The following is a 20,795-nucleotide window of genomic DNA, read 5'->3' as shown; positions in this document are numbered from 1 at the left end:
TTCTTAGAAATATGGAAGTAAATACTAAAAGTATCAATATACTACTAGGAATAGAAAATAACTTTCTTAGTCTGATAAAGGGCATCTACCAAAGACCCACAAGTAATATACTTCATGAGGAAAGACTAAATGCTTTCCTCCTAAGATTAGGGAGAAAAAAAAGGTGTCTGCCCTTGCCATGTCTATTCAACACAGTACTAGATATTCCAGCTTAGCCAATTAGACAACAAAAACAAAAACAAAAAAGGAATTGAGATAGAAAAGAAGTAAAATATATCTGCAGATGGCATGATTGTGTACATACAAAATGAGAAGGAATACAGGGCACATGGGTGGCTCAGTTGGTTAAGCATCTGCTCTCAGCTCAGGTCATGATCCCAGAGTCCTGGGATCAAGTCCCACATTAGGCTCTCCCTGCTCAATGAAGAGTCTGTTTCTCACTCTCCCTCTGCTCCTCTCCCTGCTTGTGCTCTCTCTCTCTGTCAAATAAATCAAATCTTTAAAAAAAAAGAAAAGAAGAAGGAATCCACTAAAGACCACATTTGAATTAATGATCAAATTCAGCAATATGGTAGGATACAAGATCAATATACAAAAATTAGTTGTATCTCTGTACACTAGCAAGAACAAACTGAAAATGAAATAAAGAAAACAATCCCATTTATAATAACACAAAAAGAATGAAATACTTAGGAATAAATTGAACAGGAAAGTACAATATAGGCACATTGGAAAACAGAGCATTATTGAAAGAAATCAAAGAAAATCTAAATAAATGGGAAGATGTACCATATCCATTTAACACTGTTAAGATGGCAATTCTCCCAAAATGCAATCCCTATCAAAATCCCAGTTGCCTTCTTGGCAGAAATTGACAAGCTGATCCTAAATTCACATGAAAAAACAAAGGACCCAGAATAGTCAAAATGATCTTGAAAGAGATCAGTTAACTGGAGGACTCACACTTCCCGATTTCAAAATCAGCAAAACTACAGCAATCAAGACAGGGTGGTACTTGCATAAGAATAGACATATAGATCAATAGAATAGAATTTAACATCCAGAAATAAACTTCCACATTTATGGTCAATTGATTTTTTTAAAAAGAATACAGGACAGTTTTGTGGGGAAAGGATAGTCTTTCCAACAAATGGTCTGGGACAACTCATATCTACATGCAAAAGAATGAAATTGGACAACTACCTCACACCTTCTCCAAAAATTAACTCAAGATGGATTGTAGACCTAAATATAAGAGTTAAAATTACAAAATTCCTAGAAGAAAACATAGGACTAAATCTTCATGACCTTGGGATAGGGAATGATTTTTTATATATGATATCAAAAGCATAAGCAACAACAACAAAAAATGGACAAATTCAACTTCACCAGAATTAGAAACTTTTGTGGTTCAAAGGACACCATCAAGAAAGTGAAAAGAAAACTCAGAGAATGAGAGAAAAAATATTTGCAAATCATATATCTGGGGAAAAGACTGGTATCCAGAATATATAAAGAACTCTTACAACTTAATAATAAAAAAAAAAAGATAAGTAGCCCAATTTAAAAATAGGCAAAAAAAATTGAATTGACATTTCTCCAAAGAAGATCATCATTAGACATTAAGGAAATGCACATAAGAACCATAATGAGGTTGCTCAGCCGTTTAGCGCCTGCCTTTGGCCCAGGGCGCGATCTTGGAGTCCCGGGATCGAGTCCCGCGTTGGGCTCCCGGCATGGAGCCTGCTTCTCCCTCCTCCTGTGTCTCTGCCTCTCTCTCTCTCTATGTCTATCATGAATAAATAAATAAACAAATCTTTTTTTAAAAAAGGACCATAATGAGATACTACTTCACACCCATTAGGATGACTAAAATCAAGACAAGTAATGGTGAACAGGTAGAGAAATTGGAACCCTCATACACTGCTGTTGGGAATGTAAAATGGCGCAATTGCTTTACAAAGAGTCTAGCCATTCCTCAAAAGGTTAAACATAGAATATGACCCAGCTATTGAACTCTTAGGCATATATCTAAGAGAAATGGAAGCATATGCTCACACAAAAACTTGTACACAAATGTTCATAGCAGCATTATTCATCATACCAAAAAGTGAAATAGATCTAAAGGTCTAACAGTGGATAAATGCATAAAACAAAGTGTATATCCATATAACAGGATATTATTTGACCATAAAAAAGGAATAGAGTACTGAGCCATAACATAGGTGAACCTGGAAAACATCATGCCGAGTGCAAGAAGCCAGTAACAACAACAACAACAAAAACCACATATGATTCATTTTGCTTGAAATACTGAGATTAAGCAAATACATAAAAACAGAAAGGGATTAATTAATACTTGTCTAGGGCAGAGATGGGAGGAAATGGGGAATAATTGGTAATGGGTATGGGGTTTCGTTTTAGGGTATTGGAATGTCCTAAAATTATATTGCTGCAATGGTAACCCAACTCTGAATATATTAAAACTAATCAGCCATACACTTTCGACAGGTGAATTTTAGGGTATGTGGAAAATATCTCCATCAAGCCATTAAAATCTCGTTAATCATAATGATATTGGCAAAACACAAACGTATTGTAAACATCTTCATAGCACTATAATATGTTTCCTCATCTTACTACACAAGGCCCCGTTGGCACTTTTTCAACTTGTAGTGACCTTATAAATTTTGTTGGTCTTCCAAAGTAAGATAAGTCAACATTCTGTAATTGGAGGGAAAAGGTACTTCAGAGTTCAGTGGTCAGGTGTTACCCAATAGGAAAATATAAGTCAGCAGGTGTTGCTTCACATCTTACAACCTAACACTCTAACACATCCTTAACTGTTGGGCAGTCATAATAAAACTTGTCTTTGGGAGGAACCTGAAGAGTAAGCTGAAGAATGGTGCTTGGTCAGGAGGGGCCCTCCTGAATTTCTCTTGCTGATGTTGATTATTTGGTTCTTCTGGGTGTGAGGTGACCAATATGGCATGGTGGTCACCAGGTCAGAATCTGGACAGAGATGAACCTGGCTTGGAATACTACCGCTGCCACTTAGTAGCTGTGTGACTTTGTGCAAGATGCTTAGCCTTTCTGGACCTCCATTTCCTTCCTGTAAAATGGGAATTCTATGCTTACTTCTGTTTTTATTTGAAAGCTTATTCTAGAGTAGGGTGCCTACTAAGAAAGAGTATCTTTATTTTAAAAGACTCTTAATGGGCACTTATGAGCAATACCTCTTGGCAATATTTTCCTGACTTGAAAAAAAAATAGTGATGTCATGTTTTGTAGATCAGTATCTTATCCACTCATTAGTTCTGTTTTGATTTGCTAGAGGAAGAAAAATTCTTCTTCTACCCTTCATGCTCTTCCAGCCCAATTAAGGATTAAATTTACATTAAACATTAACAGGAGAAAAAAGTTTCATTCCAAGTGCATGGAGGCCCAATAACAAAATTGAGACCTAAAGAAATGACCAACACAAAGCAGTTTTTTTTTACTTTTCAGACAAAGAGATAATATCTCTGTGAGGAACTGACAGGACAAAGAATACTTCCGGAGCTGCAATTAGTAAGGAATTTTAAACGGAATTTGGGCTGGGGTAGTAAATTAGTGAAAAGTAACAAAGTTTGTTTATATAGTCTTCTCAGCTCTAAATTCCCTATCTCTGGTGATCAGGATGGCTCTTTACCTCCCATTTGCAGGGAGGGGACCTTTCACAGGGGAAATTTATTTCCTGCTTTCAGTGGGATAGAGGTAGGTCTGAGTGTCCTTACACAGGCTGCCTCTTAAGTAACTTTTATGTAAAATAATCAGTATATGGGGCGCCTGGGTGGTTCAGTTGGTTAACTGTCTGCCTTGGGTTCAGGTAGTGATCCTGGGGTCCTGGGATCGAGCCCAGAATTGGGCTCCCGTTCAGCCAGGAGTCTGCTTCTCCCTCTGCCTAACACCACCCCAGCGCCTGTTCATGTTGTGCGTGCTCTCTCTTTCTCTCTCTCTCTCAAATAAGTCTTTAATAAAATTTTTTTTAAAATAGTCAGTATGCAAAAGTATCACATTTTGGGTCACCATGCCCTTGTCCCCTATAGTTACTCGTCAAAGTTTTTGTGTGAAACTCAGCTATCAATCAGGAAATAATTAAAACATTTTATTTTGTTTTTTATGATTTATTTATTTATTTTAGAGAGAGAGAGAGAGAATCCCAAGCAGACTCCCTGCTGAGCATGGAGCCAGATACAGGGCTCCATCTCACAACCCTGAGATCATCATCTGAGCCAAAACCAAGAGTTGGATGCTCAACCAACTGAGCCACCCAGGCACCCCAAAACATTTGATTCCTAAGTATTTTGTTACTCAACAATTGAGGCTGTACTGCTGCCTAGCAAGAGTACACGGAGTGCCAAGTCATATTGGGAATGCCTAACTGAAGAATCCCACTCTTCTCAGGTGTGGTGGGCAAGAAGGGCCAGGATAGGCAAGAGGTGTTATATCTGTCCTTGGCTCAAGATGGCCTTCTAAGGCACCATTCATCTGAGGGATTCTTTGGGAACCCCAAATGACCTATCAGTCAACCATCCAAGGAATTCCTTTTCATACCATTTTTAGACCTGGGCAGGAGAAGAGGCCTCTGCCCCAGAGGACCCCACATTGTTTCACACACACACACACACACACACACACACACACACACGAGCATATATGTGACTCTGTCACTTGGGGCCTGGTGCTCAACACAAGTATATCACTATCCCTAATTGTAGATATCCATCCTCAGGATCAATTCTGTACAGGTCTGTGGGAAAGTTTTTTTTACAATTTTGCCTTTGTCCTCAAAACAAAGGCAACTGGGTCCAAATGCCATGAAGGTTTTAAGTTGCTGCTGCCAGCAGCAGAAATGGATACTGCTTCAGCCAAAGGAGAGGACTGAAGTGGTAGGAGCCCTCAGCAACAGAAAGGCAGATTAATTAACTTGTCGATTTCTTCCTCTTAGCATGAATTAAGTAGATTTTTGTATAGTACAGGGTCATTCCTTTTAACAATGAGTATCTTTCTTTCTTTGTTTTTTTTAAAGATTTTATTTACTTATTTTAGAGAGAGAGAGACTGAAGAGAGGGAAAGAGGGAGAGGAGGAGGATGGCAAAGGGAAAGGCACAAGCAGACTTTGCACAGATTGCAGCCCTGAGACAGTGACCTGAGCCGAAACTAAGAGCCGGCCACTTAACCCACTGAGCCACCCAGGTGCCCATCTTTTTTTTTTTCTTTTAGCTGTGTCTTATTTGCAGTTCCTAGAGAACTCAAGAATTAGCAAAATCACAACAAAAGTGTGCATGGGCAGTGGAGAAACATACTATCATATTAAACAATTTATATTATTCAAACATATTTGTAAGTCTAGGCGTTAACATGAGAGAAGGATGATACCAATTATTTAGATCATCAACTAAGAGAATGGAGATTAGATTTGTGATTAGTTTTATTTTTGTAAAAATACTGAGATGTTATTCCATTTTTGAAACATCACATAAAAACTGCAACTTTAAACAATTTTATTCACAATTCTTGTTCATTATTATAATTTCTACTTTGCCTTTTAATGTTACTATTTTTGTGCTTTAAGAAATAAATTGTCAGGGATCCCTGGGTGGCCCAGTGGTTTAGCACCTGCCTTTGGCCCAGGGCGCGATCCTGGAGTCCCGGGATGGAGTCCCACGTCGGGCTCCTTGCATGGAGCCTGCTTCTCCCTCCTCCTGTGTCTCTGCCTCTCTCTCTATGTCTATCATAAATAAATAAATAAATAAATCTTAAAAAAAAAAGAAATAAATTGTCTTTTAAAATATTCAATTCTTATTTTTACATTTATCTTCATTTACATTTTTGATGGAAAAGAAATAAATTTTCTTTTAAAATATTCAATTCTTATTTTTACATTTACCTTAATTTACATTTTTGATGGAAAAGAGATAAATTTTATTTTAAAATATTCTATTCTTATTTTTACATTTACCTTCATTTACATTTTTGATAGAAATGTATTCAATTTGATACTCTGACTATAATTTCATGTTCTTTTTAATCCTTTAGATCATTATTGTCAATGGCACATAAATTATGTGTATATTTTGATATAATTACCTAACTAGAGATTTTTTCCTATCATGAAAGCACAAAAAACAGGTTTTATGGAATACATGATAATTCCTAAAATGGGACTTTATTTTATCGCTTATCCAGATATTTCTGGGCTATCAATAGCACATACATAATAATAATTAAATTCAGTTATCTTATTATTTTGCCAGTTTTTAATCATATAAAAACTATAGTTTTCCAATTTAAAAAAAATTGCCAAAATGAGGCTAGATTTGTTCATGTGGAGGAAGAAGATAAATTCTACTTTACAGCTTGATTTATAATTTTTAAACATTTAGGCCATTTGTACTCTAGCCCTGATCCCTGCATATTCGAAGCTTCTGCAGCACTTGACCTGGGACTCATCATCACCTCAAGAACCATCCCTTCATTTGCTTCTCATCTTTGCTTGATTATACTTAGCTTCTTGCACAAACAAGTATTCTCTACGGGGCAACTCCAGATTCATGTTCTCCCAAGGTTAGCCATCCAACAACAAAAAAAGGGTCTATTCCTATAGTCTACATATTCTTCTTGGAGTCAGGTTCTAATGGGCTCTGCTTAAATCCATGCCCACCCTTTATAGAACAATTGCTGTTGTCAGAGGGATTGACTCCTACAAATGGGCCAGACATGGGTCATGTGCCTAGCCTTGAGACTAGCGGTTAGGAATAGAGAACTCCAGGAGAACAACCCAAAAGTAGGAGTTCCCAAAAGAAAAGAGTGCTGGGCAAACAAAAACAAAACCCAAACAATATAATAGGCCTGTTATATCTGCCTATGTAGTACCCACAACTTTGTAGGGAAGTTGCCTCCCCTCTTGTGGCCAAAGCTGACTGGACCAGAGATCAGCCTCAGAGCAGCAGCCTGCAATATGTATTGCCTGGACATGAGGAAACAGATAAGCTCTGAGGTGACTCAGCACAGCTGACCAGTGGAGGCCCTTCACTAGGTGGCTACAGGCTAACCAATCAAACTTCCTCACTTGGAACTGTAAATGCCAGGCTGGCAAAAAAGGAAGGCCATTTCGCTCTCAGATTGAGATTGCCAACAACACTTAGCAATTTGTCCAGATTTCCACGAAGCTCCTCTGCATCCCCGGGCATAAACAGGACTCCACGTAGTAAACCTAGTTAGCTGAAGGAAAACCAGGACTGTTGTTTTCTCCTAAGAAAATTGCCTATATTGATCAGTACAATCTGATGTCCTGGGCATTTCTTTTTCTGCCTTTTAAAGGGAAAATGTTTTTGTTGCTGAATTTCACACAGCAAAAAATGAGCTACTCTTCTGGCAAAGGAACAATATGGCCAGCATAAAGCTTCTCTTGTTGGAAGGGATTTAAACACTTTGGTAGGTGGCCAGAGGAGATTTAACCACAAGACTTTCTGGGGGAGGAAGCCAAAGTAAAAGCTAAGCACAAAGAAATAGTACCCTGCTGGTAGTTGGGCTGGTGTCCTGGGTTCAAGTCCCTGCTGGAGCACTGTGAACAAGCTGCCTCTCTTCTCTTTCTTCTGGAAAACGAGGAATTTCAAAATCATTCATTCATTCTACAAAGCTGTGCAAGAGGGAAGTGTGGCTGAACAGTGAGTAAGGTAGAAAGTGCGAGACGAGGCCTGAGAGGTAACAGGGACCAGGTCATTAGAAACCTTGGACTAAGGCTTTATTTACCTTGTGTGAGAGAGGAAACTGAATTCGTTTCTTACGGCTGCTATAACAAATTACCATGAATGTATGGATCAAAACAACACAAATTTATTATCTTAGAGTTCTGGAGGTCAAAAGCCTGACTTCCAGCAGATCTCATTGGACTGAGATAAAGGTGTTGGCAGGGCTGTTTCTTTCTGGAAACTCTATGGGATAAACTTTTTTTTTTTCCCCATCTTTTCTAGCTTCTAGAGGCTGTCCGCATCCCTTGCTCCTAGCCCAATTCCATTTTCCAAGCCAGTAATGGTGGTTGAGTCTTTGTCATATCACATCACTTCGATTTCCCTTCTGCCTCCCTCTTTCACTTTGGAAAACTCTTGTGATTACATTCAGCACAACTGGATAATCCAGAATAATCTCCCTATTTGAAGGTCAGCTGGTTAGCAATCTTAATTTCAGCTACAACATGAATTCTCCTTTGCCATGTAACACAACATATAGGTTGTGTTACATCTTTGGGGAGGCCATTATTCTGCCAACACAGGAAGCACTGGTGCTTTTGAACATATTAGTGGCACAATCAGACTGGTACTTTACCATAGTCCCTCTGGCTCCAGTGTTTGCACAGACATTGAGGTGCCAAGGGCAGAAACAAACAGGTAGTTACGAGAACACTTCAATAATCCAGGCCCCAGATAATGATTGAACCAGGATGGCAAATGTATTAAGAAGTGGTTAGGTTCTGGGGCACTTGAGTGGGTCAGTTAGAAGCATCAGCTCTTGATTTCGGCTCAGGTTATGATCTCAGGGTCCTGAGATCCAGCCCTGTGTGGGGCTCTGTGCTCAGTGGCGAGTCTTCCACAGCTTCTCCCCGTCTCCCTCTGTCCTTACCCTTGCTCACACACACACTCTATTTCTAAAATAAATAAATATCTTTAAAAAAAAGAAGTGGTTAAGTTCCAAATATATTTTGAAGGTAGAACCAAGAGATTTTAACAGAGCACATGTAGATACAAAGGAAAGGTGTCGAGGACAACATAAGGTTTTTGCCTGAGCAACTGGAAGAACAGAGGTGCCATTAACTAAAATAGTGAGGACTGCCCAAGGAACTAGTGTAGAGTGAGCATCAGCTCAGTTTTACACACAGTGAGTTATCCACAGCCACGCCCAAGTGGAGGTATCTGCTAGGCTGTTGGACATATGGGTTTCCTAAAGGAGTTCAGTGGAGAGGTCCAGATTGAATCAATACATCTGGAAGCATAAGCATATGGATAATATTAAAATCCATGAGGCTGATTAAATCACCTAAGGAATGAATGTAAACAGAGAAGAGGCGAATGAGCCTGGGGGCCTCAGCAGTTACAATGATCTCCAGTCAATCTGGCTCTACTGGCAGATCTCAAGAATTTACCATCACTAAGCCTATTGGTGCTACTACCTGTTATTTTCTCCCACGGTTACCTTCTCCTGTTTTGCCAAAGGAGCACAGCCAACAGCTCCTATTTGCAAGGCAGGTTGGGAAATGTCATTTTTTCAAGTTGAACAATTTGCTGCTCTTGGATCTTCTGGATTTTTTAAAAAGTACTTATTTATGTAAGTAATCTCTGCACCCAATGTGGGGCTCAAACTCACAACCCCAAGATCAAGACTTGCATGCTCTTTGGACTGGATCAGCCAGGCACCCCTCAAATTCTTTGGAATGAAAGGCGGAATGAGTGGACCCTGGAGAGGCAGCAAGCAGTTTCTGCCACAAGCATCAGCATAAGGCAAGAACAGGGTGTTATAGGAGCATACAGCAGGGGGCCAAGCCTAGGCTAGGGCCAGAGAAAGTCTCCTAGAGAGGAATGTTAAAGTCTAGACGTGAAAGGTACTGGTGGCGCACAAAGAGAAGAGGGAGAGAGCTTCAGGTAGAAGAAGTAGCATGTGCAAAGGCCAAGAGATAAGAGAAAGAACAAGGCACAAGAACAAATCACAGAAAGGGTGGGAAGCCTGGGGCACAGCCATGAGCAGAGAGAGTGTTAGGGATGGTATGGCTAGATTGAGACAGGCTTGTGGGATTGCACTCAGGAATTAGCACTTCATCCAGAAGCCCATGGGGAGCTGTTGAAAGATTTTAAGCAGGGAGTAGCTTAATTTGGCATGGCTGCAGTGGTAAATGAAGTAAGATGAGTAAAGTTGAAGGTGGGTAGACCAATTAGGAGGCAGTGGCAGGAATTCAGGTGAGAGATGACAGTGGCCCAGACTGGAGAAGTGTCAGGTGATAGAAGTGGAATGGGTTAGAGAACAATTTAGTGGGGTATAAATGCTGATGAAGTCCTCATCTATCTAATAAGAATCTAATAATAGGCAATCTCTCCGTTCTCTGGGCCAGTGCCCTAGAGGAGTGACAGACCTCCAGTTTACTCCTGCATTACCTGTCCATTCCCGGAATCCACATCTCCTTACTCACTCAACTGTAAAACGTCATTTGCTTTTGAGTACTTCCCCATTCACTTAATTTCCAACCAAATTCCATTGACTCTTCGTCTAAAAATGTCTCTTAAATCCAATGTACTATGATGGCCTTAGTTTAGTCCCTGTTCAACTCTTACCTGGATTCAGGCAAAAGTTCCTCATAAGTCTTGCACTCTTTCAATATAAACCCCCTTGCAGTCTGTTACCAGTAATGTCTTAAAAAGGATTGCATTCATTCAACCATTCTTCTATTCCTCCTGCCCTCCCTCCATCCTATGAGCATGCTCTCTCATAGGTGCTTTGGGGGCTGAGGATACAGAGACCAAAAAAAAAAAAAAAAAAAAAAAATCCATGGTCTTTACTCTCAAAAGCTCACTAGTGGCCTTTGATTCCAAGCCAGTAACTCACAACATGGTAAGAAATGCTATTTCCATGCTGACCTCCAAGTGCACTGAGGGCCGTGGAGAAGCTCCTAACCAGATTTAGAGGAGGTCAGGAGGGAAGGGGGCATGGACAGTAAGAGAAAGCTTCCTGGTAGAGGTAATACTCTAGTTCAGTCTAAAAAGAGCCCAAGTTATTCAGGAAATGCGCAGGCAGACCAAAGGACGTGAAGGAAAAGCATTAATTCACCTGCCCATAAATATTTACTGAGTACCTACTATGTGCTAGGCAAGAATGACAAAACTAAGGGAATTAAGATCATTGTGCATTCAGGAGCCTGTAAATGGGATTCCATATGGTTAATGAGCAGAGCCAGGATTAGTATGACCTGAGTGAGGCACTTGCCTTGGGCACAAAATTTAAGGGGGTGTCAAAAGCCCAATCATCAAGATAAATAACATTTAATACAACATCTAAAAGTTAAAATTAATATGAAATCTATGATTAGCAAAATATCAAGATTTTAAATAAAGACAGCTTCTGATAGTGCCATGCCAAGAAATATTGGAGCTTAAGACGAAAGGAAAAATGTGAATCCCTATATATACATTTTTATGTCTTTTGTTTTTTAAGTAGGTTCTATGCCCAGCATGGAGCCCAACGCTGGGCTTGAAGTCACAACCATGAGATCAAGACCTGAGCTGAGATCAAGAGTCAGACACTTAACCAACTGAGCCACCCAGTTGCTCCCATTTTCACATATTTTTAGTGGCTAATTTATTCCAGAACATTAAACTAGTTGAAAATATATCAAAAGTTTGAAAGGTAGGTACATTGAAGTTCACATTAGGTCTAAATAATTTGTGCCCCAAATAGAGTTTATTATAATTTTACTTTCCTGGCTTTAATAGAACCAAATTTGTCGATAACATCTTCAAAATCACTTCTGAAGTAGTGAAAAAAAGAAGCTGAAGTGTAAGCAAAGGCCATATCACAAAAGCCATTGTTTGCCTTGCTAATGAGTCTGGATGGCATCCTAAAGGGATGCTGCCCTAAAATGAAAGGCTGTGGGTTAAACAGCTTGTCCAAATCTCTGCTCCTCTACTTATTAACCTAGTAAGCCTTGGTACATTATCTGCATTAAGCATCTGTTTTCTCACCCATAAATTGGAGATGATAGTACCTACCCCAAAGGGCAATTGAGAGAATGTAAATGCTTCTAAAGTACTTAGCACAATGCTTCCCAGTTATAATGTTCCTGATGTTTGAGATATATAATTATTAATATGGCTGTGGAGAGCCATTGGAGAAATTTTAGCAGCAAATGACAGGATCGGATTTGTCCTAGAAAAGATTACTCTAGCAACAATGTGTAGAATGGTTATAGGAGACACAATGGGCAGAGTGACTAGGTAGGATGTAATTGAAGAAGTCAAGTCGTTGCAAGTGAGAGGAAGAGGCCCTGAAATAGGCTCTAGTGATAGGGAGACAGAAGTGGAGACACATTTGAGATATACTGAGGAGTATAAAGAATGTGGGGGAGTAAGAAGGGCAAGCAAAGTTTGGACAGGTGGATGACTGGTAGGAAACACAGAGGATGAGCCAGCTTGAAAAGGCTGGTTGTAAGGTGAAACAATTAGATTACTGAATGTAATTTGACTGAATGTAACAGAAAATCCAGGGCCACTACAGTAGCTCTAACAAGTCATCAAGGATCCAGGTGTCTGTCTGCTTTGCCATCTTGAGCATATGGCTTCCATCATCAAACTTACCTCAAAGTCCAAAATAACTACTGGAGCTCCAAAAATCCTGATTTTATTTCAGACAGCTGGAAGAAGGACCAAAAGAGGAGAGCAAAATGGTATGGCTTACAGCTGGGTCAATTCCCTTTGAGACACTTCCAGAAGGTTCTAGACAATTCTTCACACAGATCAGAAGCCAGTCACGTGGATATAAGGATAATGGAGACTGGGGAATATGAATCTTTTATCTAGGTGCATTGCCATTTGTGATAAAATTAGAGTTCTCTTATTGAGAAAGAGTGGGAGAATAGCCAAGAGGCAGGCAACCAACAGGGTCTGTCAAAAGGGAGACGTTCAGTGTAGGTCAGGTTGAGTTGAAGATGTCTTCAGAATAGGCAGAAATGTAGCTGGAGAGGTGTGAGTTGAAGCCTCCAGAATCAGTCATTATCCAGGTAAAAGATCTGGAGTAAAAAAAGAAGGCCAGGTCAAGAATTGTGGAATCATTCAAAATTGTATGGGCTCATGGAGGAGGAGAAGCCTTAAAAATCAAACCCAAACAAACAAAAACAGAGAAAGGGAAGCACAGGAAGGATTAATTTCAGTATTGTTGAATCACTTGGGGTCCAAAATAATGTAGAGTTTTTAGAGATCAATCAACAACATTCTTCTTCTTCTTCTTCTTTTTTAAAGATTTTATTTATTTATTTATTCATGAGAGACACAGAGAGAGAGAAGAGGTACAGACACAGGCAGAGGGAGAAAGCAGGCTCCATGTAGCAAGCCCGACATGAGACTGGATCCTGGGGTCTCCAGGACCACACCCTAGGCCAAAGGCAGCACTAAACCACTGAGCCACCTGAGCTGCCCCACTCTTCTTCTTTACCTGAGTTCTGAGCCAACTGAAAATGAATATTGGCATCAAGTAGATACTGGCTAGGGTGATGGAGAAAAATGCCTGGTTGCTTTGAGGGTCCAAATGAGAACGAAGAGCATGAATGTATAGATGCAGAGGGGAGGAAGTAAATAGTTGAATTGGGTGAAGTTTTGCAGGTAGAGATAATGGAAGGAAAAGAGATAAGACCATGGCCTTGGCATGAAAATCTTTGGAGACTTTACAAAGACTATAAAACAGAATCTAAACTTGCCTTGACAAACTCTCCCTAATTCAGCTCAAGCCCACTTTACCTAATCTTACCTCCATCTCTCCTCCCTCCTCCCTACACCAAAGTTATTTATTTATTTATACCACCCTCTATTCATCCTGGTCACAATTTCTCTAAACTGCTGGATTTCCAACTTCTGGACTTTGGCCTCCTTCTGATTAAAATGCCCTTCTAGTCATCAAAGGCCAACAGAAATTCCATTCACCCCAAGAAGTTCCTCAACCTCCTCAGCCAGAATTAACTCTTTGCCCACTATGGGACTAGAATTGCCCACTTATGCTCTTTCTCAACCCTCTCCCCATCCTTGGCAAAGTTGCTCCATATACCAGCAACCAGAAGAGACAAGTTCCTTGAGCGTAAATGATTGGATTAGTAGAGCCCACCCTGGGTTTCTCTCCCAGCACTTGAAATTGAAATAGCAGGTCCCATTAGGCACCAAGAACACAGGACCCTCTAGATTTTGGTGCAGAGCTGGTGCCTTCTAAAGCTGTCTATTTGCTGAGGCCATGAGGCAGTAGGAACCTTAGGCACAGACTTGCAAAAAGGTGTAGCAACAAGATACTAGGTCAGGATGGGGCCAGAGGAAACAAGCGAGAGCAACAGCTCTCTCAGTCCTAGGTTTCTGAGAGCCCCAGCTGAATATCTTGCAGCTGAGTTCCTGGAAAGACCCCAGTATCTTTAACATGAATCCAACTTCAGTTAAGTGAGCTTGAAGCAGTTTGTGTTCCTTGCCATGTACTGTCCCTATCCCTGAACCAGCAAGACTCTGTTCTAACAGTACACTGGGTGCTATCTCTTAACATCAGTTATGTAGGTGTGTGTCTGCCACACCTTGGCAGCCCTGGAGGGCAGGGACTCTGTCCTATTCATTCCACATCCCCGAGCCTGGCACACACTGGATGCTGAAAAATACTCATTGAATTTGAATTCTCACAGTTCACAAAATGGTGCGATGTATCATTTGTTAGATTTGTTATCATTCTAAATTTTTCTGGGCTTTGCCCCATATTTTGTGATATTTGTGTCATTTTATATCATTTTTATCAAATTGGTTTTCATGCTACTCACAAACTCTCTATATTCACATGCTTTGGCTTTCTCGTCCTAGGTAGTGGTCGGGAGAAACGATTTAGACTTTAACAGCAAAAGTGGTCCATGCCTGTCTCTAGTTGGTGAGGATGCTAGTCTTTATAAGCATCCCATCTTGCATTATTCAACCGCCTTTACCCATGAAATAGATACTTCCCATGAAGGGTGTTGGGGCAGCTTAATTTCAATGATGTCATTTAAAACTCATTAAAAAGTCAGCAGGCAGGCTAAATGCAACTTCTTCCTTCGAAAACCTACTTAGAATCATAGATTTTCAGAGCTGGGGCCAAAGGTTTTTAGACTTTTGAGTTTCTATGAACTAGGATTGATTTTTTTTTTTTTTAAAAAAAAAGGTCGCTGAATTTATATTCTTCCAGGGAATGGAAGAATAATAAGCTTCTATAAACATAACATCACCTCCTGCAAGGCACAGGACAGCCCCTATAACAGAGAACCGTCTCACTCCAAATGGCAATAGTGCAGAGGTTAAGAAAACTTGGGTTGGCTGAATGACATAGTAAAAGGCAAAAGAAACAAAGGTCCCAAGTTGGTGAATGTTTGCAAGTAGCATTATGGAGTGGGTTGGCCAGGTGGGTTGTGATGAGGTCAGCCAGTCAGGGGCTGGACTCATTACCTGAGGCCTGAATGGGGCCAACACTTATAAGCATTTTGATTTTTTTTTTTTTTTAAGAAAGAGAGAGCATGAGAGTGAGCATACACAGTGGGGGGAGGGTCAGAGACAGAGGGAGAGAGAGATGCTTAAGCAGGCTCCACACCCAGTCCAGAGACCCCTGATCTCAGGATGCTGAGATATGACCTGAGCAGAAATCAAGAACTGGACGCTTAACAACTGAGTCACCTAGGCATCCCAGACATTTTGATAGTTTTAAAGGGAATAAGGCACATAAGATGTTTAACACTGTGCCTGGTACATAGTCAATTCTCTATAAATACTATTATTTACAATAATATTATAATTACTAAAATCATATGTGTATAATAAATGTCAGCCATTTTTAACACCAGGGAAATTTTTTTTTTTTTTTTTATCTTCCCAAAAGGTGTGCTGAGCTCCTTCATGGATTTGGAGTGACTAGTTTTGCTGGGGAAGGGAGTAAATCTGTATAATGGATTGAGAAGATTCAGGATTCCCAGAGGCAATCTGAGGAGTGAGGCAGGACGAAGGAGGAGAGGAGAGGAGAGAGGAGCCTGTGAGATGGAGTGCCACACTGTGGACTCACTCCCAGGAAGATCACCAACTTTCCTTGTGGAGGTGGCTAAGGAATACTTTAAGATGCTGGATGGGTCAATGTACACTTTGAGGATTTTGGATCTCAGTAATAGATAAGAACCACTACTTTTGTCCACCCCCACTTCCAGCTTCTCGGACATTTCTTAAAGTGGTGCATGAGTTATGGATCAGGTTTTCGGCTGAAATTGAGGAAGAGCCTACACTTCCCATTTGGATTGAAACTATGTAGGTCTAAGACAGCAGTCCTGAAGCAGAGGCCAGGAGCCCAAGGTGACCACGAGAAAAGAAGTTGCCAGAGTTCTCAGAAATCCTGACAGGACTTTGGGCTTCCATATATGTGGAATATGGGGTTTAAGTCTGGCTCCTCAGCAAGCACCTATCTTACAGGAGCCATTCTGGTCTCACACCTGGACTTGAGTAAGTTAAGACAGGCCTGGTTCCAAAGCTCTGTACTTGCTCCAGGTGGGTCAAAATGAGGCGGAACTCTGGTTTTTTGTTTTAGCATCACCCAGATTCGAGACAATCACTAGCTTGAAGATCTTCCAGGGCTAGAGAGAGGGGCCATGCCCTGACCCCTAGGGCCACCCAGAGCCGTCCTGACTTTAGAGTATGGAATATCTGACCCCTGTAGGACTAGGGGCAGAATTGCTGTGGTGTCAATGTGGCAGGAGCCACATAAGCATTTATGATGTAACAACCAAGCAGCCAGAGGACATGATGAGTAACACTGTTCTGGGCAACCTGGCTTCCTTAAAACTCTAGGGCTTCGGTCAACGTGCTACCCTGTGCAAAACTCCAAGTCCTTCCTGACCCTCCTCCCCAACTCCCCCTTTCTGTGCAGCAGGGAGGGAACCCGTAAACCCCCTTCCAACCCTAGCAATTTGGTTATCATGGTACAGATCAGTGACCAAGGGCTCCAGAGTTAGTTTTAGCCAAACCAGCCTCCCTGCGTGACCCTAGGCCAAGTTCCTTTGCCTCTCTGAGCCAGCGTTTACACCTGTGAAATGGGTGGGAGCTAACAATAACTTCTTCCATGGGCTAAACGTGGTAACACACACGGAGCTTAACACACGACAAGAGCTTGACAGTGAGCCACTCTTCATCATCTGATCCTCAGGCGAATTCATCATCACCATCCTCATCACCATCATCATCATCATCACCATCATCCCGGCTCATCCTGGCTCTTCTGCGTCCTTCTCATTTAAATCCCGAATCTTCACCTTGGTGGTAAAGTTCGTTTGCATCTTCCGCGTTTTTCTCCGTCCCTCCTTCCCAGGCCCACCCTTCGCAGACGCAGAGCGTCTGCTGGTTGGATTGACGGTCAGCGACGGCGGTGACTGAGGCAGTTCAGCCCCGTCTTGTTCCCGGGCTTGGGAAGTCTCGGAACAGCCAGCTCGGATCCGCTGCGGCGCTGCCCCCCGCAGGGAAAGCCGCGCCAGCCCGGGTGTCAGGGGCGCAAGTGGAAGCAGCACACTGCAGCAGAGGTAACAGGCAGGGACCGCGGCCAAAGGGGGAGGGGGGGCTGGGCGCCTCCGAGGGTAACGGGAGGACCGGGATCAAGAACGCGCCACGCCACCTCCGCCCGGCCTGCTTATGCTGCACCGGTGGCCCCAGTTATGTCCCCGGATCGCGCCCGCGGCTCCAGAAGTGACAGCCACGTGGACCACGCGGGAATGGAATGTTGGCGAGGGGGGCGGGGCTGGAAGGGCGCCCGGGAGGTGAAGAGGGACCCGCGTGCGCGCGCCCGGGCGCCGGCTGCCAGGCGACGACGTCGGGAGCGAGCACGCCCCCGACGTCACACGCCGCTCGTCCAATGACCGCGGGCCGGAGGGAGTGCCGCCCCGCCCCCTCCGCGCCGCCGCCGCCGCCGCGGCCGCCGCCGCCACAGCAGCCGCCTCCGGGAGCGTCTGAGGAGCCGCGCGGGCCGCCGCAGGCTCGGGCGCCGCCGCACCGCGCCTGCCGGAGCCGCCGGACGAGGCCCAGGGAGCCGCTCGCCCCGACCCCGCCGCCCGATGTCCTCAAGATGGAGGCAGCGGGGGCGGCGACGTGAAGAGCGCGGCGCTGTGGGCGCGGGAGCCGCGGCCGGGGCGGCCCGGGCGGAGGCGGCGCCGGGATGGGGCTGCTGCTCATGATTCTGGCGTCGGCCGTGCTGGGCTCCTTCCTCACGCTCCTCACCCAGTTCCTGCTGCTGTACCGCAGGCAGCCCGAGCCGCCGCCGGACGAGGCGGCCCGCGCGGGCGACGGCTTCCGCTACATCAAGCCGGTGCCGGGCCTGGCCCTGAGGGAGTACCTTTATGGCGGCGGCGGCGGCGGCGGCGGCGGCGGCGGGGCTGAGGAGCCCTCCGGCGGGCCCCCCGACGGCGGCGCGGCCCCGGCCCCGGCCCCTGCCCCCGCCCCGGGCCCCGAGACCCCCGCCCCGCCGACGCGGGAGACCTGCTACTTCCTCAACGCCACCATCCTGTTCCTGTTCCGGGAGCTGCGGGACACCGCGCTGGCCCGCCGCTGGGTCACCAAGAAGATCAAGGTGGAGTTCGAGGAGCTGCTGCAGACCAAGACGGCCGGGCGCCTGCTGGAGGGGCTGAGCCTGCGGGACGTGTTCCTGGGCGAGACCGTGCCCTTCATCAAGACCATACGGCTCCTCCGGCCCGTGGCGCCCTCGGCCGGCGGGGAGTCGGACGGCCCCGAGGGGGAGACGCTGCCCGCCACCTCCCCCGAGGAGCTGGCCTTCGAGGCGGAGGTGGAGTACAGCGGGGGCTTCCACCTGGCCATCGACGTGGACCTGGTCTTCGGCAAGTCCGCCTACCTGTTCGTCAAGCTGTCCCGGGTGGTGGGCAGGCTGCGCTTCGTCTTCACCCGCGTGCCCTTCACCCACTGGTTCTTCTCCTTCGTGGAGGACCCGCTCATCGACTTCGAGGTGCGCTCCCAGTTCGAAGGGCGGCCGATGCCCCAGCTCACCTCCATCATCGTCAACCAGCTCAAGAAAATCATCAAGCGCAAGCACACTCTCCCGAGTTACAAGATCAGGTGAGAGGGAGGGAGGGAAGGAGAGAGGTGGGGGTGTAGGGGGGTGTGTGGGGAAGATCCCCCCGCAGGCGCGGGGGCCTAAGCTGCGGGGAATCCGGGCCTGGGCGGGATGCTGCTGCCTGCGTGGAATGGGAAGGGCAGAGGCTCCTTCCCAGCCCCTGCTTTTCCAGGGATCTCCCTCCCCAACCCTTGGCTGGACAGCACCCTGGAGGAAGGCAGGAAGTGCACACACGTCTCTGCTTCCAGAGGGCATCGGCGTGAGCCAGAAGCCTCCTCGCGTGTTGGTGGGCACGCAGGGTGCTGCCATCGTGGCTAGGAGCAGCATGTTGAAAATGGCAGGGCAGTCAGTCACCCTCCCTGATCCCCCAGGTGTAGGCTTCGGGGACCGGTGAGGAACTGTTTCCCTACGCGCTTGCTGCATCGAGGGCAGTTTTGCAGCATCACCTTGACCACGTTGAGAAATTGTTCCTGGACAGGAAGCACAAGGCATGAGAAAGAAGCGTGCCGACAGCCCGAGGCTGGTCTGTTTTGCAACTGCCAGCCACTTTTGTAATGGCGCTTTGGCAACTTTAAGGGCAGAAGCGTAATATGTGTTGTAGAGGAATAAATACACTCCCACGGCACATTGGAAGCCCGTTGGGAGCCTATACATACTGTAGTTCTCTGTAGATTTTGTGTTAAGGTCATGTCTTCCTTTGGGGTAGGTTCTGTAGCCCAGACCTAGACTTTGCTCTTCCTGTGTCAACTATGGCTCTAAGTTTCCCACGCAGTACCTGAGATCATCCTGCAGATGGGATTTTAATGATAGGGAGTGATTTTAACCTTTCAAAGCTTTCCTGTATGTGGTGGCTTAATTTTGTGTAGTATGCTTTTTTTTGATTAATGGACGGGGTTTTTTTGTTTTGTTTTGTTTTGTTTTCTAATGCCATAGAAGAAATGGAAGGCGAAAGGAAGTTTTGTAGGGATGGGGGGCTTCACCTACTTTGGCCTGACTTGTTGGAGTGGAAAGGGTCACACATGGCTATAATCAGCTGATTTGTTTAATGTCACTTTCTGTCCTCTAAATTTCTGTTCATTAAAATGTTTGACTCTTGGATTTTGTCCTTCCTTATAAAACGGTGTCAGTCTGGTATTTGCCTTACCAGTGCCTTTGAGTTGCATATTTCTAGATCACTAATTTTCTACCAAAGTGTCCAGCGAACCAGTAATCCAGGTAATCCAGAGATATTTTGTTTGGGTGTTGTTGGATTATTGATTTGTGTATGTGGCAGATATGCCTTACTAATTATGTTTTATTTAAGGGAATAGCATAGAGTGACAGCTTTAAACTGTTGGGTGGCAGGAGAAATTTACTTCATAATGGGTATGTTTCCATAGATTTGCAGAAGGTGGTGAACCGTTTGTTGTTCACTGTGTTTGATTTCCTATTCTGTGAAGTAGAACATACTTTATGAAATCTACTCTTTAAGTTTTTTTTTTTTTAACTTTTATTTATTTATGATAGTCACACACACACAGAGAGAGAGAGAGAGAGAAAGAGAGAGAGAGAGAGAGAGAGGCAGAGACATAGGCAGAGGGAGAAGCAGGCTCCATGCACCGGGAGCCGGACATGGGATTCGATCCTGGGTCTCCAGGATCTCGCCCTGGGCTAAAGGCAGGCGCTAAACCACTGCGCCACCCAGGGATCCCAACTCTTTAAGTTTTGGAATGAAAGTGACTAAATTCTAGTGTTTAACCAGTGACATGTTTATTTATAGCAGTGTGTTGCTAAGAAAGTAATGAGAAAAAGTTACAGATTTTGGTATTCTATCTCAGCTTCAATTCTGATGTTTTCAGAGTAACTTTCAGATAATAAAATTTGACTAAGTTATTATTTGAGGGTTGCTTGCAGAATAGCTAGTGGCAATGAGGTTG

The 20,795-nt window shown here is 44.1% G+C and overlaps 1 protein-coding gene and 1 long non-coding RNA gene across 4 annotated transcripts in view; one reads left to right on the top strand and one right to left on the bottom strand.

Annotated features, from left to right (window-relative positions):
- Window positions 1-5,570: 5,570 nt before the first annotated feature.
- LOC112672397 (uncharacterized) lies at window positions 5,571-17,634 on the bottom strand. The gene is made up of 3 exons (XR_007406939.1): window positions 16,852-17,634; window positions 7,561-12,811; window positions 5,571-5,773 (listed from the first exon to the last, which is right to left on the bottom strand). It is a non-coding gene; the product is annotated as an uncharacterized LOC112672397 (long non-coding RNA).
- Window positions 17,635-17,779: 145 nt separating this feature from the next.
- The window catches only part of PDZD8 (PDZ domain containing 8), an 83,976-nt gene continuing 80,960 nt past the window's right edge, over window positions 17,780-20,795 (top strand). For 2 of the 3 annotated variants that reach the window (XR_003144249.3, XM_025467367.3), the window contains exon 1: window positions 17,781-18,881. Coding sequence is in view for 1 of the 3 variants with exons in the window: in XM_025467367.3 (XP_025323152.1) it covers window positions 17,971-18,881 (911 nt within the window). In the remaining 2 variants the exon portion in view is untranslated. Of the gene's footprint in view, window positions 18,882-20,795 lie in introns of all 3 variants that reach the window. The other variant, XR_003144251.3, reaches the window with a different exon arrangement.

This window comes from Canis lupus, chromosome 28 (genome assembly GCF_003254725.2).
Source record: "Canis lupus dingo isolate Sandy chromosome 28, ASM325472v2, whole genome shotgun sequence".
Classification (NCBI taxonomy): domain Eukaryota; kingdom Metazoa; phylum Chordata; class Mammalia; order Carnivora; family Canidae; genus Canis; species Canis lupus.
The sequence above is the reverse complement of the archived record's forward strand: the minus strand, read 5'-3'. Positions and strand labels throughout refer to the sequence as shown.